The sequence below is a fragment of the Pleuronectes platessa genome, chromosome 16 (genome assembly GCF_947347685.1).
Source record: "Pleuronectes platessa chromosome 16, fPlePla1.1, whole genome shotgun sequence".
Lineage (NCBI taxonomy): Eukaryota > Metazoa > Chordata > Actinopteri > Pleuronectiformes > Pleuronectidae > Pleuronectes > Pleuronectes platessa.
Window position 1 is genome coordinate 17,001,124 of NC_070641.1, and position 21,865 is coordinate 17,022,988.

A 21,865-nucleotide genomic window follows, 5' to 3' on the forward strand; every position below is an offset into this window, starting at 1 on the left:
GGCCACAAAGGGGCCACAAGACGCCAATTATAATATCTGATCAGTAAGATGCACATTTACACACACACACACACACACACACGCACGCACAAACAAACACACGCACACACACACACACACACACACGCACACACAGATGTAGCCAAAGGCATAAACGTATTTTTCAGGATTTTAACGACAACAAAGATGATTTCAAAAGTCTTTCAATCGATTAAATACATGGCACGATGAATGAATGAATGAATAACTGTTTTGTATGTTTGTGCAAATTGTGAAATTCAATTAAGAAAAGGTGGGCTTTACGTTGAAAATTCAAACCGGAAGTGTAGTGTTTGCTTGAGTAACGGCATCAGTCGGGTGTGCGTGTGTGTGTGATTGTGTGTCTGTGTGTGTATGTGTATGTGTGTGTGTGTGTGGTGTCACTGTCGGAAAACACAGGGGTGCAAACGGGACTCCAGCACCCGACACCTGAGCCGGATCCAGGGGGAACGGAGGCGAGAAGACACCGGTACATGCTGCTCGGTCCCTGCCCGCCCCGGTGACATGGATGTCGGACTCGGGCTGTGAGCTCCTGCGGCGGGGCTGAAGGTGAGCGCTCCTCCGCCCGGTGCCGTTGCTCAGACCCGCTGCTTGTTCTTCATTTATCCCCCCAGCTGGACTGGCAGGTGCATGTCCGCAGGGAGGACACGTTCCTCCGGTTAAAAACAAACTTTAAAGTTGCTGCGTTAACGTGGACGTGTTAACTAGCAAGAGATGTGGGCCGAGCTCGGGGGCTGAGGCAGCCGGTCTGAAATATTCATGTCCGGGATGGTACCGGGAGAGTCCCCGGGGCTCCGGACACAAACACCACGGCGAATGTTCTCAGCGTGGGCCCGTGTGTGAATAATGCTGAGGTGGCAGAAGCCTGGTCCCATCCTCCCCTCTGTCATCCTGCTGTCAGCCGGATGCTGACTGTCAGAGCCGGCGTGGAGGCAGCTGATGGAGCCCCAGTCATCCCGGCACGCCTCAGCTGCACAGCCCTTACGGTTACAGTTACTATTACAGTTACTATTACAGTTAGATATGCTATTACAGTTACTACTGAGGGTAAAGGAGGTTTGGGGCTGACCTGTATTCTCAGTATTCCCTGACTAAGCAGAATAAAAAACACGAGCCTCCTCTGCAGTGTGCTGGAGTTTAATACAAGCTGTTATAGCATCAGTGTCAAGCTCATAGCCTTAAAGCAACACTAGGTAACTTTTTATCTGAGCAACAGCGCCCTCTGAGGCCATACGTGGTGATTAAAGATGCCTTGAGACAGGACCCCCGGATGATGCCTGGACCCTAACCCCAGTATTTTCTCTGTGAACGCAAATGTCCAAGTGAGAGTCCCTGCAGTTTCTGCAGACGTTCTCCATCTGGCCCCCTTGTATAGAGTCAGTAGAACGTCAAGAGAGTCCGACAAATATTTGATGCTGTTGTGAACTACCCACTGCATTGTGCATTTGTAACAAGCAAAGTCCGAACCCAATTCTCCGGGCTTTACAACAGGTCATGTCTGAAACTGCTTTAGAAAACGACTTCTCATTGACTCCATCGCTAACTATCGTCTCTGCTGCAGCGGTGCGCACAAAGCAGCCAGGTTAGCAAGTGACAGACAGGTAGCCAGCAAATGTTTTCATTGGTTGTGTTTATTAAGCTCTTTTCAAACATGACCTCCAGAGGAAGTCAGATAATTGGGGCCTGCACTTTCTCTGCAGGTTGCCAATACAGTCACTGGTATATGAACAATATAATGGCTTTAAAATGTATTTTTGAGAGGAGCACTTGATAATTAAAATACCAACTCGTGAGTTCTCTTTGGGATACAGTTTATATTATGCTGTTACTGTTGAAATAGCCTCAAGCATATTTCTTACTACTTACCAGCTGACATACACTTGCTGTGCAACAACTCCAGAAACACAGGGAGGTTGTTTTCACAAATAATACCGTGAATAGATTTTATTGTGCGGTAAACAGTAATCCCTCGCCCCCCACCCCCTCCCTCCCAAAAACACACACACAACTTTGTTTGGTGTGTGAACACCCCGCGGCTTTAAAGCAGCACGAGTACTCCTCGGTACACTTGCACACAATGTTTAAAGGTTCCTGTGTCAGGTACTGTTCCCAGTAGAACGTGCTACACACTGGTCGTGGGTTGAGAGACTGTATAAGGATGGACGATGCCTCTCCACTTCCTCCCACTACACAGAAATGAAGCCATGTTCATGTTGTTCATGTTTATATAGAGTCTATGCATTTCCCAAAGAAGGTCCCATTACGTTTTGGAGCAGATCTGGATAGAATGGCTGATCCAGGAACTTTTTCATGTCTCTCCGAGCTCTCCTCAACAAGTTTTACAAGTTGTGTGAGTGTGAAACCGTCACAAATCAAAAAACACTTTTTTGTTGACCAAAAGTTTGTAATGTAGATGTATGTGATAGATTTAGTTTAGCTTTAAATATGTACACACAACACCAGTGAGTCACCAAGGAAGTTTCATTGTGCAGAGTCCACAAGGACCTTGTTTTTCATGCTTCTTTGTGGCAGTTCTCTCTTCAAGCCCCAGGCTTGTTATTATACAGTGCAGACAAAAAGGGGTGGGGGGGTCTGTATTGGCTCCTCTATCCAAATGTCACCTGACAACCTAATTAACATGGCCCAGAGGTGAGAAGCTGAGACCCTAGAAGCTTGTGGCTTCTATTCTTTGAGCCAAATTTCCACGGTGCAGGTTTCAGGTTCCTGTTAAAGGTCTTTCATTTTGGCAGGCGATTTGTTAGAAGTTTGGGAAAAATGTTGAGTATTCTATGGGTCACAGGTATTAGACAGAGTTTAGGATGGTGTTTCAGGCCGAAAGGATGTGAGCCGTTGGATAAAAGAGCGAAAGGTCAGAGAAGAGAGGCCGTGTGCGAGAGGCCGTGTGCGAGCACACTGAGCTGTTGACAGCATAAAAGATGAAGCAAGGAGAAAGGAGTGAGAGGAGTCTGTCCGCGAACAGCCTACATGAAGGAGCCATATCAAACTGGCCCCCGGCTCATCCTCTAATCACATACAGACCAAAATAACCGCTGGATAGTAGCACAGTTATTGTTGTTGTGAGTCCACTGGAAACAGTTGTGTGTCGTATTGAAAATGCCAGCCTGTCATTCTGCACGTGATGCTTGGGTGACATATTTTTCAGTTTGTGTGTATCTGGAAGGAAGACACACCATGTGAGTCCATCCTGGGTTATTAAAGTGGTTCAGTCAGTTGGCCCTGAAGGAGTTTGCATGTGCAAATAGCTCAGTGGCTGCTAATACTCAGTAGTTCAGTCTAACGTTGCTGTTTTAGATAACTAAGTGTTTTTAGACTTATTTCCAAAAGAAAAAGTCTGTAAATGTATCAAATCTGTTCCGTCTAATGTAATAACAGATTTTTGTAGACTCAATTATTGAATTTTGATTAAATGTGCGTCCATATTGTGTCGGAATAACTGGAAAAATTTGTTCCATTCGGGTGAAGTTCTCCATCTTTCAGAAGCACCTGACACCAGATTATGATTAGGACGTTTCTATGATTAAAATGTACATTGCTTTACATTAATGTCACAAGTAATCCTTTTTCTTAGCTTTTTGTAATTGGAAAGATTTGTCACAGTGATCTTAAAATACTCTACTCATAAACACAACACATGTTCTTCAGCTTCCATGTTTTTCTGAACACACCTAAAAACATAACCTTTATTTTCCCTCTCTGATATTTTTACAGACTAAACAAGACTCAAATTGAAAGAGGATCATAATAATGCATAAAGCATGAAGTTTAAAACTCTGTTGTTAAGACTCAACATCCACGGTCATACTTTTCAAAATGTCAGCCAAATGATGACAACCTCTAGGTCCTGCCTGCACTTGGTGCCAGCAGCCCTCCTGTCTGGGCCCTGGCATCAGGAAGTGGGGTGCCTGCTTAATCAGGCAGAGGTAAACATGCCCTGCTCGGGGAAGAGGAGGGAACATTCCTCAGACGGAATGGGGAGTATGTGACACAGTGTGCAGACAACATGAGAGCAAGGTTACACACGGAGAAGGTCCAGAGATACAAACGCACATGTCAAAACAAGAGAGGGATTGAATGAATCAATGGGTTCTCCTGTATTCAAAGGGAATCAGACAGAAGCAAAACAAAAAAGCGATGTTTTATTAGATTTGCTTTTAGCGTCCTTTGAGCCTGAAAGGTAAGATCCCCTCCAAACCTCTTCAAAGCCCCGCGCTCGGCATCAGAGAGCTGCTTCACTTTCTGCTCGACGTGAAGTGTGTCTCAGACAAGTGAAACACTGGTAGTGGGACATGCTGATCCCAGTTCACCACTGATGTTGGCTACATCTGTTGGCTACTGATAACAGCGTGGAATTTCACACTGAAGGAGTCAAGTGTGTTTGCTTTACACAAGTCCTTATTTACATAGCTGGTACGTGTGTGTGCTTGTGTGTGTTGTGTACTGAAGGAGGGACATGTTTATACACTAGAACAGTATCCACAGAACTTGTGAATGTGAGTAGACTGCAGGTGTTGCACAGGGAAATGCAGGTACAGGACAGAGGGCATTGTGGGTAAGGACACTGCAGTAAGTAAGCACACCGGTGAGAAAGGAGGTGAAGTGTAGGTGATGGTCTGTGCAGCCTTCTTATAGTGTCTTTTTTATCTGACTCGTGTTTTCTTTCTCTCTTATATCATCCTCTCTTCCTGCTCCTTATCTCTCCCGGGACATTTTCATCCTGGACCCTGTCCTCCCTTCCTCTTCTTCCCAAAACTCCCACCTCCTACTCCACATTCAGAGGATGGGACCAGTGTCCCCCTGCCTGAGGAGATGTCTCTGGGTCGGCTCCTGCGCCGCGCCTCCTCCAAGGCCTCGGACCTCCTGACCTTCAACCCCGGGGCCGGGGGCTCATCGCTACGCTCGGGACTGGACGGCGAGATCATCTTCTCCAAAAATAATGTTTGCGTGCACCCTGCGGAGCCGCTGCCTGGCCTGGCTGAGCACCACCCAGGTTAGGCCGGACTGATGTTGAACTGGTCTTTCCAGCTGTTTTTCTTTGTGGTATAAACACACCTGCTGATTCAGGCCACAAGGAACATGAGATCTGGACAAAACAGGAGACGACAAGTTACACTGCAGGGCATAATCTACAAATATACACTAGAATCTTATTGTTCCCATAATCAAATTCAAGCTCCCTCATAGATCAGATTGAAAAAGGATGTTTACAGCTGTCAGCATCATTCAGGCATTTATTTTCACATACTTCGGCCACTAAGTGCTGCTGCTGTAAACATGCAATATTTCTCCTTCGTCTAACGCTTCTGTAACACAGAGTGAAATTATTTTAACCTGGTTTGTTTTTCTCAGTCGTGCATTTGAAGGATTTACGATTCAGTTTTTTTCCCTTTACCCTCAACAGTATGACAACTAACAGCATTTCTTAAATTTCCCATCCCTTACCTCCTGTGATTCTCCTTCTATATTTTAAGTTTGTTACTCACCCCTCAGGTTTCCCTCCCTGTCATCTCACTGTGTGCTTATCTCTTCTTGAGTTTCATGTTTGCCAGCTAATTACAAAAAACCGTTGCCCTCTCCTCTCATGTGACCTGACTAATCCCAGCAGCGCTCCTCCTCCTCAGGTAACGCTTGTTTATGTTGCCCCCTGCAGGTTACCTGTGTGTCCACGTGGAGAAGGATGAGATTCTGGGCACCACTCTGATTCTGACCTGGGTGCCCAACTCCCGCATCCAGAAGCAAGATGAGGAGGCGCTGCGCTACATCACGCCCGAGAGCTCGCCTGTCCGCAGGAACGCACGCCGCCGAGGCCGACGGTGGGGGATGTCGTTACTTAAAATGTCTCTGGTCCATTTAAACAGATTATTATAAGTTCTAAATTGAGTTTGAAAGTTAAAACACAGAACATCATTCAGCTATGATGAGTTGATCATGATGATGATCCTTATTAATATTTAGAAGCGGAGATCTCTATGTCTGATTCTTAAATGTGAGCTCTTTTTCAGCAATCGAATTATATTATGTTCATTTTGTAAAATGATCCATATCAAGAAGATTCCTCAGTATGTCTTCCAGCAAGTTATCAATGGAGTTTCAGGGAAAGCTTCACTATAATGACATTTATATCAGTATTATTCATGATAGTGATTGTGTTTTAAACCAACCATCCCCTCCAGACCCCACTCCCGTCCTCCAGCAGCGCAGGAGGAAGATGAGGAGGAAGAGAGGAATATTACCAGCAGCACCTCCACAGAGAGCCACGGCCTGGTGGTGGAAGCCGGAGCGGACGCCTCCTCACGCCCACACCAGCTGCCCTTGGCCGTGGAGGAGGGGGACGAGGGTTCCTGCGAGCTGTCGGACGAAGTGAGCAGGGACAGCACCATGGGATCGGACTCGGATACCTTCTCCTCCCCCTTCTGCCTGTCCCCCGTCAGTGAGGCCCTCTGTGAAAGCAGCGGCTCCGTCTTCCTGGACAATGAAACCAGGTCGGTGAAAGGGTTGAAATGACCCATGAGATTAGTTCAGTCTTTATCATTCAGCTACAAAAAAATTATTTAGATGAAATGATGCAGTTGGGAGTTTTTGGAGGTTCTCCCAGGGAATTCTGTTCAAACAAATATCAAATAACTTGTTTAATTATCTATTTAGGAAAAAATACAAATTTAGTTTACATTCAGTAAGATGTACAGCAAGAGAGAAGTATACTGCTGCAAAAGAAACAATAGTCAAAAGTTAGGGAGCGAGTCAATGAAAAGTTGACCTCTAGCAGTTGAACATTCATGTCTTTTGGGCCTGTAGCTTTGAAGAGAGCGCCGATGGGATGTATCGGATACATATTTTCATATTGTAGCCTGCTCGTGCTCGTTTCCAGGATTACCAAGTTTTAATTCATGGCAGAGTCTCGGCGGTGGCCTCTTCCAAATCCATTTAAAGTATTTCTTCAACAGCAATGATGATGGCGGGGTCTAATATCACCTGCCCGCTCTGATTGGATCAGTGGACCAATTCCATTCTTGTTAATTATTACTTTTAAAAATAGAAAAAAACAATGTGAAAATGTAACACATTTCCCGTGGAGTAGATATAGGTTGTGTAGTAAATTGTAGAGAAAAGTACCCGAAAATATATCTACAGTGAAGTACAGATACATGGAAAATGTACTAAAGCACAGTTACAAAGTGAATGTATTTTGTTATGACCCAGCACTGACTTACCAACTGAGCTCTTATAATAATAATCTAGTTTTCATCTGAGGAATTGTGAATAAAATGTTTTGATAGTCTCTCGTTGCACGTTAACCCAGAATGTTCTTTGTTACACAAGTGACCATGCTAATTATCAAGTGTTGTATCTATTCCTTTAACCTGCCACAAGGTGGAGCCAAAAAGAAAAGAATTGATTTCAGGAGGACTCATTTACACTCTTTGGCCGCATGGTGGCTTCCTGCACTACGTGAGGAGCAGGTAGATGACTTCAGTAGTGGCTGTAACATGACTTCAAAGTGGGTTCACTGCATTTGAAGCAGATTTCAATCCAAGTGTTTTATAATGACGCAGAGGGAAGAAAATAAGTCCCCAAATCCTACAAACCCAAGACCTCAGCTCTTCCAGAGAGCGTTCTCTAATCAAGGGAGCCATCTGGACAGTGACTGGGCTGCAGCACGGACCTCGCAGCCCTTTGACTTAATGATTCCCTCCTTGGTCGTTTCCTCACGCAGCTATTCGGCCTGACATGTTGCCCAGAATGTGTGAGTCTGTGTCGAGCACACAGAGAGAGAGAGAGTGAGAGAGTGAGAGAGTGAGTGAGTGTGTGTTTAACCACTCTCAGACCCCAGGCTGCTGTAAGTGCAGTCAGTGTGTGACTTGGCAACGCTCTGAGCTTCACAGCTTCTAACCTTTACTCTGTCCTTCTCTTCCTCCTCTCCCCTGTGCTTCACTCACTATTAGTGCCTCTCTTCAGCTCCCTGGCACTCGTATCCATCCTCTTCTCTGCCAGTTTTTCCCTTCTTCTCCCCGTTTCTCCCTCGGCCTCCGTCCGTCCACTCCTTCCTCTCTCCATTTTGCATTTTTCTATCGTGCTCATTCTCTCCGTTTTTCCTCAATAATGTTTCTGTCTGTGTTGCCCACCTCTCAAATATCTTGCCCTCCTCCCCTTCCCTTCCTAAAGTCTGTGTGAAGCCCTTTGATTCCCAGTGCTCCCGGGGTTGTTGTGCTGGGCTGAATGTCAGCTCTCCGGATTAGAGGACTGAAGAGACCGGAGCAGCAGCCAAAACCCTGGAACCCACTCAATCTCTCTTTCTCTCTCTCTTGCTTTAATTGACACTGTTAAGGGGCCAGGAACTGGAAACATGTCACTTGGAATCACTCAAAGAGAAAGAGCCGCGTATGGGAGTGCGAGAGCGGATGAAAAGGGGGCTGGGGGGGGGGGGGCGAAAAAGAGAAATCCACAGCAATCTCTGTCAAGCTTCTTAACGAGTTTCTTAAAAGTTCAACAGTAGTTTATTATGCCACTCTTCTTCGCTGTCTTTACTTTTAGCTTTAAATTGTACCTCAGAACTGTGGTTTTGTTTTACAGGGTTTTATTACGATAGATCTAATGTCGTATTTGGACACTGGTCAACAGAATAAGACCTAAAAGTCATTAAAATGCAAACTTTTTGGCTTTGTATACACCTGTATCTGAATGAGACCAACCCCTCACATGTATCATGAGATCCGGTTCGAGGGTCCTGACCGTCTTTCTGGAGATGAGCCTGACATGTAGAAAGTTCTGGAAGAGAGTACATCTGACTTTCTTGTACAGTATTTGGATTCTTTGGAAGTTGGAACACTACACGAGGAATACAAACCATACTGACCACTCTCCGGAGTGTGCCAGCAGAGCCCGCTCAGCCCCCTTCACCCGAGCCCTTCCCCGTCTCTCTGCTCCCTTCAGGGATTAGCTGAAGGGCCTTCGTGTCCCCAGAGGCCTGTCACACTTGGTCCTGGTTCACAGGGTGACCTGGCAGCACCTTCCCCCTGGGGTAGAGGCTGCTTCGTGTGGAGAGAGGTGTTATGAAGAGCCTTGGGGGCAGTTTGATCCAGCCCTGGCCTGGTGGGACAGGAGCCGGGCTTGTTTACATAATGTACTCTGTGTACAGTCTATGATGTGGCTGCTGCCTCCATTTGCTGCCCACGGTACATGGATAGAATCAGGCTGTTGACACTGACAGACGTTGTTAATCATTCATTGAGTTTCCGCTTGAACGCAGCACAGCGGGTGATCCATGCTTAAATGCCAAGAATCGTTTGCTTTCTGACAGATTTCCAAGTTTTTTTTTCTCTTTTTATTTCAATGGGAAAAAAATGTTGTTGCATATGCGCTTGAAGCATGCAAGAAGAATGAAGGAAACGTCGGCTGTAAATGGCCTCATAGGCCTTTTAAACACCCCGAGCTTGACAGTCATAGGAGTCACGAAGCAGTGAGTACGGTAGTCCTTTAAACGAGCCGCTCCACATTTCAGATTGCTTAACTCCCTTAACAGAGCTCTCTGTGCCTCTGTCCCAGTCTCCTCCTATTCCACAGTCTGGTCTGTGGCGTGATACATTAGACAGAGAGCAGTAAATCACCAGATAGCAGAGGAAACTGTGCAGCTTGGATTGATCAGCCATGTTATTTTCCCATCTGCTTACAGGGAAATGATTAGCCAGACATGATGGATTCGTGGTATAATAGATTAAACCTGGCCGGCGTCCCTCGTCTCAACCAAAATACCAACACGACACTTGTGTTTGCCTGTAAAACTGTATATAGATGATAGTTTCCAGATGATAATAGTTTTTTAGAATAAAAAGATGAGTAATCTTACAAAGGAGTACTTGTTAAATTCAATCATCTACATTTTCTTTAATTAGAGAAAATATAAACACATTCAAGTTGAATTTAGTTTTCTACAAATGTGTATTTCAATGAGAGTAGTACACAAATCAGTGCAGAGCATTTCATATGTTGGTCAGTTTTTATCAGCATTGGTGTCTCTTGAGACGTATTTGCATGATGGTCATTAGCTCTGGTCAGTTCACTTGTGTCTGTGTGTGTAAAGAGAGAGAGAGACATAAACAGGCCAGTCAGTGTCTCTTATCACTGAAGAGCTTCTGTGGGTGTTTGTGGTGGTGCAGGGTTTGTATTGGCCACACATGTAGATTTGTCTGTTTTTCTGGGTTGTGTGTGGTTTTTCTGTACATATATGCATTGTGTGCGTGGGTGGGTGGGTGTGTGTGTGTCTGGGTGTCTCTGCTCCTGCAGCAGAGGAACCGTCAGCTCAGGTTTCGGTGCCGGGAACAACATGCTGGCCATGGGGGAATGACAGGGGAAATTGGACGGCAGACAGTGTGATTTGTGTGTGTGCAGAACTCCTGTGTGTCCTCAGAAGCCTCCATGCATTCCTCCCATTCCCAGCCCATTGGAGGAACCATATTGAGACGCAAAACAACAAGGCAGAACTGAGCTGGGGATAATCCTATATGTCTGCACAATTATCACCGGCTAAATGCTGCTGGCTACTGTCTGCATGATATTTATTATTAATGTCCCACATAGAAGAATAGATCTGGATCTGAATGTGAGGCACAGGAGAGGAGAGGTTTTTGGGTTCCGAGAGGATGAACGGCGTCTGAACTCTTCATGGAAAATATGTCTCAGTTCACAGGCAAATTCCCCCAAAAGTCGGAGCTCCTGATTCACAGAAAACTTGTGCATCTTTTATGTTTAATGTTTTTGCCAGAGAGCTGTGTGAGGAGGCCATGACCCACTCAGCCAGCTCGGCCTCCAGCCTGGACAGCCATGCCCCGTCGGAGAGCAGCGGCCAGTCGCAGGGCGTGCGCTGGGAGGAGCAGCAGAAGGTGCTGGCTCTGGAGCAGTTGTGCGGCGTTTTCAGGGTGGACCTGGGTCACATGAGGTCGCTGAGACTCTTCTTCAGGTCAGTCCTGTTCTCAGAGGTCACAGGGAGGTCAAGAGGTGTCACCTCATCTCGCTACTGTGTAGTGCTCCACGCTGTGTTGCCGGGTGTGGGACGGTGTTGGTCTGGTTAATGGCGATAATTTGAATAAAAATGGAGGATATTATCATAAGTAAGAAATACAGGCTGTGTCTTTTAATACATTAATAACATATTGCTTCGATGGGTCTTTCTGTTGTTTTCTTCATTGTGTTGCTGCAGTGACGAGGCATGTTCCAGTGGCCAGCTGGTGATCGCCAGCAGAGAGAGCCAATATAAGATCCTGCACTTCCACCACGCCGGCCTGGACAAGCTGGCTGAGGTTTTCCAGCAGTGGAAGTGCTGCAGGGAAACTCAGCTCAAAGACCAGGTCGGGTTACGATCCAAAATGGCCTGGAGTTTTTTTTGTGAAACAAATTAATTTTTCAGCCTTTCGTTATTGTGACCAGAAATTTTACCCAGCTGAATTATTTTTGTCTTCTTAAGTCGGTTGTCTCTCTACTGTTCAGGTGGCAAATGAGAAATCCTGCATGCAGTTTTCCATTAAGAGGGCCACGCTACCGTCAGCGGAGAGCCACCCAGAGGAGAAGCTCTACCGGCGGCTGGACGTCACCACCTGGCTGCGCCATCTCAACCACACTGGACAGGTTGAGGAGGAGTATAAGCTTCGTAAGGTATGTCTGTGCATACATTCATCTTTTTTAAAACGCTGTGGGGTCAAGTAGATAAACAAGTCATCCAATACCTTCTTTCTACTGCTGCAATCCATATAGTCAAGCTTCACATTTTCTTTTTTTCGACTGAAAGTCATTTTGAAAGTCAACTACACAGTCTCTAGCTTTCAGTTTTAATCAGCTCCCCTATTCTGTAAACAATGACTGGGTGGGTCTCGGCCGATTCCTCAGTGTGAGTCACTTCACTTCTGTGAAATTGACTCTACTGAAGATTCACCATCTTACTGAAATGAGTCAGTGGCAGTTTGTCTGTGACCAGGATGTTTCCTCAGTAAACACAAATATAGAAACCAAACATTGCTGCATCTGCTGGACGGTGTTTTTTTTTAAGGAAGTTTCAGTTGTGCAACATTTTGCAAAACTCAAGAAATAAAACATCTAAGCATTTTTTTGACTCAGAGAATGCCTGCACATTGGGGTCTGGATTTTTTCTCAGGAGTTTGCCTTTCACATATGACCAACACTGCAGGAGATGATCTGGTCAGACGTGTTCACAGCAACACTGAAATCTCCGGAGCGTTCAGGTGATGGCTGGCGCAGCAGGCAGAATAAATTAATGTGTTTTTGTTTACAGCACATCTACGCCGGCGTCAGGCCCACATCACCAAAAGCTCATCTGCATCATTATTTTTCACACGCCCACATGTTGGCTCTGAATCCTTCAGAGAATCTCCTGCTGTGTTCTCTCAGGGGCTCATTCGGACATTATCTGGAGTTTCTACTGGGCTTGTCTTGTTTGCATGTTCCCTGTCATCTTTTTGAAGTGATCCCCGTTGTGTGACCCCCCGTTTGCCCGCCGGGTTTTGGAGAACACTCTCTTTTTCGCTCACCGTGTTTGTTTACCTCCCACTTCTCACCAGGCCATCTTCTTCGGTGGTATTGACCCATCCATCCGTGGCGAGGTGTGGCCCTTCCTGCTGCACTACTACAGCTACGACTCAACCTCCCAGGAGAGGGAGGCTTGGCGACTGCAGAAACGCACCCACTCTCATGACATCCAGCAGAGGAGGTGGGGAAGTGTGTGTGTGTGCTGTGCAGAAATAAGGCTGCGAGTAATCTGTGCCACAAAAATGAAATGCATCAAGGCATTCCAAGGGTTTACTTGACGTTATGGAAATCAATTTGTGTTAAAGCGTCCGACCGAGACCCAGCAGTGTTTTGACACGTGAAGTGGCAGATAAACTGTCACATGGCTGCGGCATCGGCTGCCAAATGCTCAGTCAGTCAAACATGAAACCATATGTGAGTCCATTGTGGCTTTTTCATCTTAGACGCAGAGCAATCAATAGGCACAATCAGGGAGGTGTTAAGGGGAGGTGCCGGGTGTGAAATAAAAGGTCTCTGGAGAAAAAACATGTCAGTGCTTATCAGATCATACTCTCTCATCAGACGCCGCTCTGGTACGCACACGCACACACGTCACACACACGTCACACACACACACACACACCAGCACTTCCACAAGGCTTTATTTATCTCCGCCCCGCCATCAAAAGGGTGAGCGCGCACATATTCAAACACAATCTGTGTCTGGAATGAATAAGATAATTTGACCCGTTTCATCCGTATGGCCTATTAACATTTTGAGTACATGAGAAGATCTTATTAAAGTCAGGTAATTAGAGCCCCTGTTCTGACTATGATATGGATTCCTTTAAAGACCATTTGACTAGAGCAGCCTCCAGGGCCACTGGTTGATCATTAGGAGTAAGGATACATGTCTGTGGTTTTCCTCCTCGTCTCCTATCCTCCTGTCGCTCCCTCAGCTCTGATCACTGAACGGCTAGAAATGGAAGCGATGCAGCTCTGGAACAAAGACCAGCAGGCAAAAAGGAGAAGTGAAAGAGAAGAATAGAGAAGATAATGTAACTGTGGGTAAAATGCTACAGAAACAGATTTTAAAATGAGATTATCTTTCCTTTTTGTTTATTTAGCTGTATTTATTGGTTTTCCTGTTACAAACTCTACACAATCTGAATTTGTTGCATTTAATTGCTGGCGTATTGGAGAGTGAAATTCCGAAAAGCCCCTTTTTTGGTTAAGATTTTTGGAGACGAGACGAGGACCTTAAATACACCTTCACACACTGTTTGTCAGACAAATTACAACTGACTCTTCTCATTATAGCTTATTTCACAGTCTTAAAATGTCCAAGATCTTCATATCTCTTGTTTCGTCTGACCGTCAATCCAAGATGGAATCACTGAGTCGGATCCGAGCCCGCGGCCGCTGCAGGAAGTCGTGCCTCCGTAGGGGCTGACAGGGTTTTCTGCTTCATCTTCTGCAGTTTGACTAATTACTTAACAGGTTCAGTTCAGACTGTCTTTCATTTTTGAGCTCGAAGGTAATAAATCTCATTCGGCATCATGAACGGGATCATTTTAAACTCAAGCAGAAACATTTCTCTTAAAGAGGCATCAGTCACGTTGATGATCTGGTTGCTTCTTTTATATGCATTTCATTTTACAATTGATTGGGTTTTGTGCTGTTTTATCTTAATTTACTTGTTAGTATTTCTACAGAAGGACTTCCCCAAAACAAATTCAGAATACAAATGCCGTGGTTTGTGGTATTAGTCCATGCTGTTTATACTAGTAAGGGCCAGTGGTAATGGAAAATTGACAATGTTCCTGTTTATTTCTCCTCTGTTAACACCAACCTGAGTGGTGAAAACTAAACTCCAGAGCAGCATCCTCTAGAGGGAGAGAACCATAGAAATGAGGCCGGGCAGCGTCCAATGACACAAGCGCACGGTGCCGAAAACTAAACAGTTGCGTGGCATTGCATCAGGTGTGCGCTCACTATTCCTGGTGGGGCCACATGGAAAACAAACAGTGTTAATTAAATCCCCTCTGCTTGTTAGGACTTGAGTACATTAGTGCCATACACAGAGTGCATTGCTAATACAGTCCCTAACATTTAGAGGGATGGTTGGGGGTTTTATGGTTGTGGTATTATCCTCTATGGAGTGCTTGATGGTGAAATAACCCTTCAGACTACTGCTTGCCCACCCCCGTGTTTTTCAGTTAGTTTTAGCAAGGTATTAGGTTTTTTACACAAGAGTAACATTTAAGGTAAAGAATATTAGAAAGTGTTTGTAATCCTAATTAGAAGGCATTTCCTTAGAGACTGTGCTGTAAAACTTTCTTTATATCGCTCTTTACTTTCTAAGCAAGTAAACTTTGGACACCAGTTAAGAAAACAGCTGCAGTATCTTTTTTTCTTCAACTGACTGTTCTACCTGGTGTCTGCGTGTTTCCCTCAGACTGTCCATGAGCCCAGAGGAGCACAGTGAGTTCTGGAGAAAGGTCCAGTTCACAGTAGATAAAGATGTGGTGAGAACAGACCGCAGCAACCACTTCTTCAGAGGAGAGAATAACCCCAACGTGGAGATCATGAGGTGAGACCCACTTCTCCCCCCCCCCATCCCATCCCCTCTCCACTCCTGATCTCTATCTCTTTCGCCCTCTCCTCCTTTCACCTTCTCTCAAACCATCCTTATCATTCCATTTCCTCAGTCCAGCGCACAGGCGTACCTCTTCATTTCATATTTCAAACTCTGGGGGAGCCACAAATGAGTTACATGCTTTATTGACTCCGACTAAGCCGTCTGAGTACTTTTGATGCATACTCAGAGCTAATGGCTTTCTAAACGAGGAGCAAGAGGATTTAAATGGCATATTAGTTTAGTGACTCTCATCGAGGCTCCTTGTGTTTGTCTAGGTAATATGTCTTCTTCTGTGTGTGCGGTGGGTTGATAGCTGTGCCTCACATGTCTAAATACAAAGCACTCATGGTTCCTCTGCTATCTCACATCTATTGTCCCGATGCTATCTTCAATATTCCAAATTCAAAACCACTGCGAAGTCCGCTTCCTCAAAAACTCCTCGTCCTTTTTCCAAATGACGTCTATTCACGTCTCAGTTAATACCGCAGCAAAACAATAGAAACGTCCTCTGGGTTTTGACTTTGTTTATACAACACTTGCTAATGCACGAGGACTGCCAGGGAAGTCTCCTTCAAAGTAGTAACCATATGCGAAAAAAGGAACGAGAGAGATCATTAATTATCTCCCTAGTTACCAGAGGAGTTGGCATAGCAGCCCCTGAGCAGGGCTCCTCATGTTTTTCTGGGCACCACCAGCAGGGCTGAGACACATGCTGGATCATTCAGGGTCTTTGGGTGGGACCGGGCTTTGCAGTGGTTTGGCTGAGCTGTGGGGTCGTCCACATTTCTATAAAGGAGAGTCAAAATGCATGTGATGCTTCATTGCCCCGTCATGTCCGTGTGTGTTTCCTGCTGAGAGATGTAACGTCGGCACTAAGATGTCCGTGGCTGTTCTTGCCCCCAGGCGGATCCTGCTCAACTATGCAGTCTTTAATCCAGACATGGGCTACTGCCAGGGCATGTCTGACCTGGTGGCCCCGCTGCTCACCGAGATCCAGGACGAAAGCGACACCTTCTGGTGCTTCGTCGGCCTCATGGAGAACACCATCTTCATCAGCTCCCCGCGCGATGAGGACATGGAGAGGCAGCTGGTAGGACGTTTCTCTGTGCGTGTTTGGTTTTGGTGAAATGTGCTGACGTGGAGATAAAGGGGCCAGTACACGAGCGATGGTCAAACAGCTCTGGGAAACTCCCTCCCTCCCTTCACACCTTTCTGCTGTCAGAATTTGGAGGGTGGAGTGCGTCCAACCATTTCTATAAACCTCTGACACCAGGAATCAGACAGTCACACCCACCTCTCGCTGTGCAACGGGCGAAAGAGGGTGTAAATGTTTGCCGTGAGCTTTATTCATTCTTCTTTGCACAACAGATTCTGTCCCTTTTTATATGTGCAACCGACCAAAATGATTATTACATCCGCCTCTTTTGTATGAAATCTCCAGACTATAAGCATAATTGACTTCTGACATGATCCCTCACTTAAGCATGACCCAAATGTCTGTGAGAAGCTAAGCAGAGACCAGTGGGTCACAGTGGGAGAGGCTCGCACAGAGCAAGCTGATAGGTGGATCCAACGTCCTGTCTGGAAATGTTCTCCATTCTTTTTCTTTCAAAGTTTGGGCGTACATCTCAGCCTAACGCTGCCAGAAGCGAGTATATGAGGAAATGAACTCAGATTTATGTTGACCATCCTGTCATGGTTTTGGCCATTTTCCATACAATTTTAATTTCAAGCTCGTTTCACAGATGTAGTAGTTTATTTACGCTGCCACTGGGGGGAGATGGATTTATAAGTCCTCATTCTTTTAATGTTTCTGGAAATAGTGGTTTGTTAAATGTGACTCTGCTTCCTAGTGGACACACACTTATAAAGAGAAACACATGCAGCCAGTTCCTTATGACTAACGTTAGTAACATGGCGTGTACTGATCCTGACCCGGCTGCAGATGTACCTGCGGGAGCTGCTGCGCCTCATGCTGCCCCACTTCCACCAGCACCTGACCAGGCTCGGGGAGGACGGCCTCCAGCTGCTCTTCTGCCACCGCTGGATCCTGCTCTGCTTCAAGCGAGAGTTCCCCGACACCGAGGCTCTGCGCATGTGGGAGGCCTGCTGGGCTCACTACCAGGTCAGGGCAAAGTCTGCACGGCTCCTTTGCATACACCAGTTCGTAAGAAAAAAACACTTTGCATATATGAGTGGGCGTTTGGCAGCGTCTGGTTTCACTACAGGCATGTGAGGATTTTATCAGGACACAAACAAAAACGAATTGTTGGATCAGAAAGAGCTAATGTTTGTTTCTTGTGTTACAACAGATGATTTTAATCCTGTTTAATGCCTTTTATTACCTCTTTTAATTCAACAGTGATATTCATTAGAATCCAGTGACTTTTCCACCTCACACTGATGCAGTACATCCAGTGAACTCGTAACTGTGTCGTGTTCACTCTCAGGACACAGGGTTTAACACCGAGGTCAAATATCACTGCCATCTGTTCAGACTCTCCACTCTCCCTCTAATTACTGTTACCTTTCTTTGTATTATTATTATTATTATCTAATTAACAATATCAAATTAATTTAAAATATGATTATTGTCTTTACCTATTTTTTTGTTGCGTCCTATTGTATTAAATCTATGTTTTTCAGGTGAATATATGTATATATGTGCATTAAGGGCTTGAAATACAGAGGTCTGAGATCATGTTCTCAATGGACTCTAAGTGTAGATCTCTTCATCGCCCTCTTTCCCTCTCTTAACAGACGGACTATTTCCACTTGTTCCTGTGTGTGGCCATCATTGTTCTCTACGGGGAGGATGTGACCGAGCAGCAGCTTGCCACTGACCAAATGCTGCTCCACTTCAGCAACCTCTCCATGCACATGAATGGAGAACTGGTGCTAAGAAAGGTTACTGACTCCTTTCTTTACCCTCAGCCATGTCCCGACATCAGAGCGTGTTCAATTATTTATATTTGCACGTCTGTAAACCGAAAGTACACGAGTACCCATACATAAAGTATTAGAATAATCTGTGTTATGTTATATTCATGCTGTGCTAGACGCTGTCATGTTTGCATTAGGCCCAATGCTGCAGCAGAGCAGCTCTGATGCACTGTAACCTGCCCACAGAGGCCTTGAGCTGCTGACTGGTCTGCTGCCAGGCCATGCACAGGATTTATGATCTGCATCTCTGCTATTGTGTCTGTGCCTTCACCCTCATGTTTATGGATGCTGTGTTAACACTGCTGCAACCACAGGCAGTGAGTTCATGTTAGCGTGCAGAACACACAACGCCTTTTGTTGTTGCCCGAGATTTTTGCATCCTGCCTTTCCGAGAGCAGGCGGGGCAGCTTCTTAGCTCTAGGTTAAATAGCACCACTGCAGCCTTGACAGCAGTTTTTGGTTTTTAGCTGGAAGTCAAGGCTGTATTTCAATGTTTCAATCCACTAGGTCTGATATGTGTTTTTTGTTTGTCTGTTTCTTCACTCTTCTACATTTATCTATGTTAGTTAATGCTGCCCTCTCTCGCCCCTCTCTCCCAGGCCCGCAGCCTCCTCTACCAGTTCCGCCTCCTACCCAGGATCCCATGCAGCCTGCACGACCTTTGTAAACTCTGTGGCCCGGGGATGTGGGACAGCCGCTACATCCCCACTGTGGAGTGTTCGGGTGAACACCCAGACTCACAGAGCTGCCCCTATGGAGGCACGTCCACCCCACAGCCCTCCTCCCCCTCCCCGTCATCCACACCCTCACCTTCTCCAAACCCCACCCCCACGCCTCCAGCGGAGGGCAAGAGAGGATCCAAAACCCGGGAGATTTTCACTTTCCGGAAACAGTCCTGAGGCGGAGGATATGGGGAGTTAGTCCAGCCGAGTTTTGGATCCGTCCTCTGGATTCCTGAACTATTTGCTGACCTCTGACTCCTCTCTCTCTCCACAGTCCCTGCTTCTTGTTCCACTACCGTAATGTGGACATTTCTGTCACTTGATCCTTTCCTGTGGTGCATTGTGGAGCAATGCCTTACCAGAATGTTATTTCAAACGTTGACTGAATACGCGATGAGGATGGTTCGCCGTTCGACCGGCTGGAGGTCAAGGGGCTGCTTTCCCCTTGGAGCAGGATGGACAATCACCAGCCACTATGTTGGTCTGGAGCTACTTCAGGTTTTCGACTGCTGCTGGTCTGGCAAGCTTCCATGGGCTTTGTGGGCAGTGGGTCACACAAGGGTCTGAGGCAACCGGCCCGAGTTCTCTCTGACTCGAACCACGGGTCAAACCAAACTGGAGATTCATTCACAGGACTTGAACTTGAAGTATTGAAAATGTTTCTGTGTTCTCACAAAGGAATATTTGTGTGAATATTGAATCATATTATCTGCATATCTCCAGTCGGTCAGAACAGGACATTTTTAACATGAAATACAAACCCTTCGTGTTGACAAAGAAATGTTAACCCAGAAATAGGATTATGACAAATTACTGGAACATTTAAGTTTTGTTTCATTTTTAATTTCCAACAAGTGAATGTTTGCGTTTATATCGACAGTTACAAAATATTTAGCAATATTATATCCTTGCATGAAAAGATTATTTCTATATAGAGGGCACTGAATGTTTTTTTTTTTTAAACACATAAGCCCCAAACAGAGATATGTTTACACGACAAACACTCATGTCGTGATAGGGCTCTGCATATTTCCTCATCCGATTGTGGTTGGTAACATTCTCATCTTTTGTTTTCTGACAAACGGGAGGAAGCCAGCCGTATGTTTCCTTCTGATAAACTCAGAGGCAGATGTTCATGTTACCTGTCGTGCAATAGGAGCTTCAGCATTTACACGTAAAGCACCGCAAGATATAAAATGACTTTCCTGTCAGCGGATTGGACGGATACGACAGCCCTGTCTGCCGCAGCGAGCATAGATCATGTTTTATCTCGACGGAGAAATTGATGGCCTCCTGTTTTACTTGAAGTTTTGTCGTCTACGTTGAACCATGTTTAGGCAGGGTTGTGAAAATCTGTTTATTTCTTCCCTCCTGCATCATCTCCACTCTCACCTGAAAATGAATGACACTATCAACACTAAGAATCAGTCCACCGGAATGTAGCGTGTTTTCGCTTCTTCTCGCTCAAATAGGGAAGCGTGAAACTCTTCTTTATGTGTGTCTGTGTATGTCTGTGTCTGTGTGTGTGTGTGTGTGTGTGTGCGTATAGAAACTGATGTGACCTCTAAACATCTGGTAATGAGTCGGAGAACAGCCGTAAAAGGCCTCCCCCTCTGACCAGTCTCTTTAATTATAGCAGTCGTCATGGGGAGAAGTAGGCAGAGGAAAGAAGAAAGAAAAAGTTGGCTCTTTGGACTCCTCAGAGAAAACAACACACGAGAGAGATGGAGAGAAAAGGGACGATTTAGGCTTCGTGCAGAGATGAATAGTGATCTGCAGCTTGCTTCTGTGATTTGCAATTCCCAGATGCAAAGATGGCACCTGGAGGCTTTCACCCCTGGGAGCTTCTGAGTCCCGGGGACAAAGACATCTTGAAATTGGTGTTAAAATGAAGCATTAGGACCTTCAATCAGCCTCCCTCCACCCCTCTGTCTCTCTCACTCTATTTTTTTGGTCTCTTCCGCTCTCACTCAGCAAGCAGTCGCTGCAAATGACTTTCATAACTGCTCCTTTTTCCTATTACTTATCGCGTGCAGCTGCTCATTGGAAATGCCCGCAGAGTTTTGAAGATTGGGCGGCTGCATTCAAATGAGCATAGTCGGAGATGTACGATGGGATAATCAAAGTCCCTCTCTCTCTATCTCTCCATCAGAGTGTGTGTGTGTGTGTGTGTGTGTATGTGTGTGTGTGTGTGTGTGTGTGTGTGTGTGTGTGTGTGTGTGTATACGCCTACGCCTCTATGATCTCATGAATTTGATTGAAGTCTTCATAGAAATCGCACTGTCTCCACAGGCACTGTTAGTCACATGCTTAATTATCAACGACTCCTATTTAAAGGGGTTGTAAACCAGTCACTACTGAATGTACAATGTTGCTGTTGAGCTCCAAGATATGTTGATATGTCTGAATTCATCACAGAAAGAAAGAACGTGCTCATGTTCTCAGTAAAAATACAAAGTACAATCATTCTATCATGAAACATTGGTAGAAAATGTTTTCACCAATACTTTTCTCATTAAACACTGCTGAAGTAATTGGATCAAGTCTATATATTCATTGTATTTTCAGAACATACATAACCAACAACAATATATGCATCAACTTTATTATAAAAGAGCTTATGAAATACATGATCATATATCGTAAATTCAGTGATGGAGAGTTAATGATAAATTATCCAGAGGTATATGGTTAACAAAAAAAATCTAAATGATTAAAGACATTTTTCTAATCTTATAAAAGATAAAAAATAGATCTTCTGACATCCACACAGTTATACAATTAATACTCGAGGGCTCATTGTGTCCATCCCTACTTGATATATCTTTTTTCATCATATTTTTTAAATATTACTAATGATATTACTTTCATTTTAAAATCTTTTCTTTCTTGATACATTAATTTGCAAACTTTTAGAGGAAAATTCACTCAAAGACACAGACTCAATAAAGATGTTATCTTCTTAGAAAAACACAACAAAAAGACACAA

The 21,865-nt window shown here is 45.2% G+C and overlaps 1 protein-coding gene across 1 annotated transcript; it reads left to right on the forward strand.

Annotated features, from left to right (window-relative positions):
- The first annotated feature begins 363 nt into the window (after window positions 1–363).
- On the forward strand, window positions 364–21,415 carry tbc1d16 (TBC1 domain family, member 16). The gene is made up of 13 exons (XM_053444188.1): window positions 364–588; window positions 4,835–5,047; window positions 5,708–5,870; window positions 6,231–6,539; window positions 10,817–11,011; window positions 11,252–11,399; window positions 11,539–11,703; window positions 12,624–12,772; window positions 15,029–15,163; window positions 16,115–16,301; window positions 17,157–17,336; window positions 17,972–18,118; window positions 18,754–21,415. Exons 2-13 carry the CDS (start codon window positions 4,867–4,869, stop codon window positions 19,051–19,053), a joined length of 2,259 nt encoding a protein of 752 aa, XP_053300163.1. The 5' UTR covers window positions 364–588; window positions 4,835–4,866; the 3' UTR covers window positions 19,054–21,415.
- Window positions 21,416–21,865: the final 450 nt, after the last annotated feature.

Coding starts and splice junctions, on each gene's coding strand:
- tbc1d16 (XM_053444188.1), top strand. CDS start 4,867: ATGTCTCTGGGTCGGCTCCTGCGCCGCGCCTCCTCCAAGGCCTCGGAC. Junction 11,012..11,251: donor TCGCTGAGACTCTTCTTCAG/GTCAGTCCTGTT, acceptor GTGTTGCTGCAG/TGACGAGGCATGTTCCAGTG. Junction 15,164..16,114: donor CCCAACGTGGAGATCATGAG/GTGAGACCCACT, acceptor TCTTGCCCCCAG/GCGGATCCTGCTCAACTATG.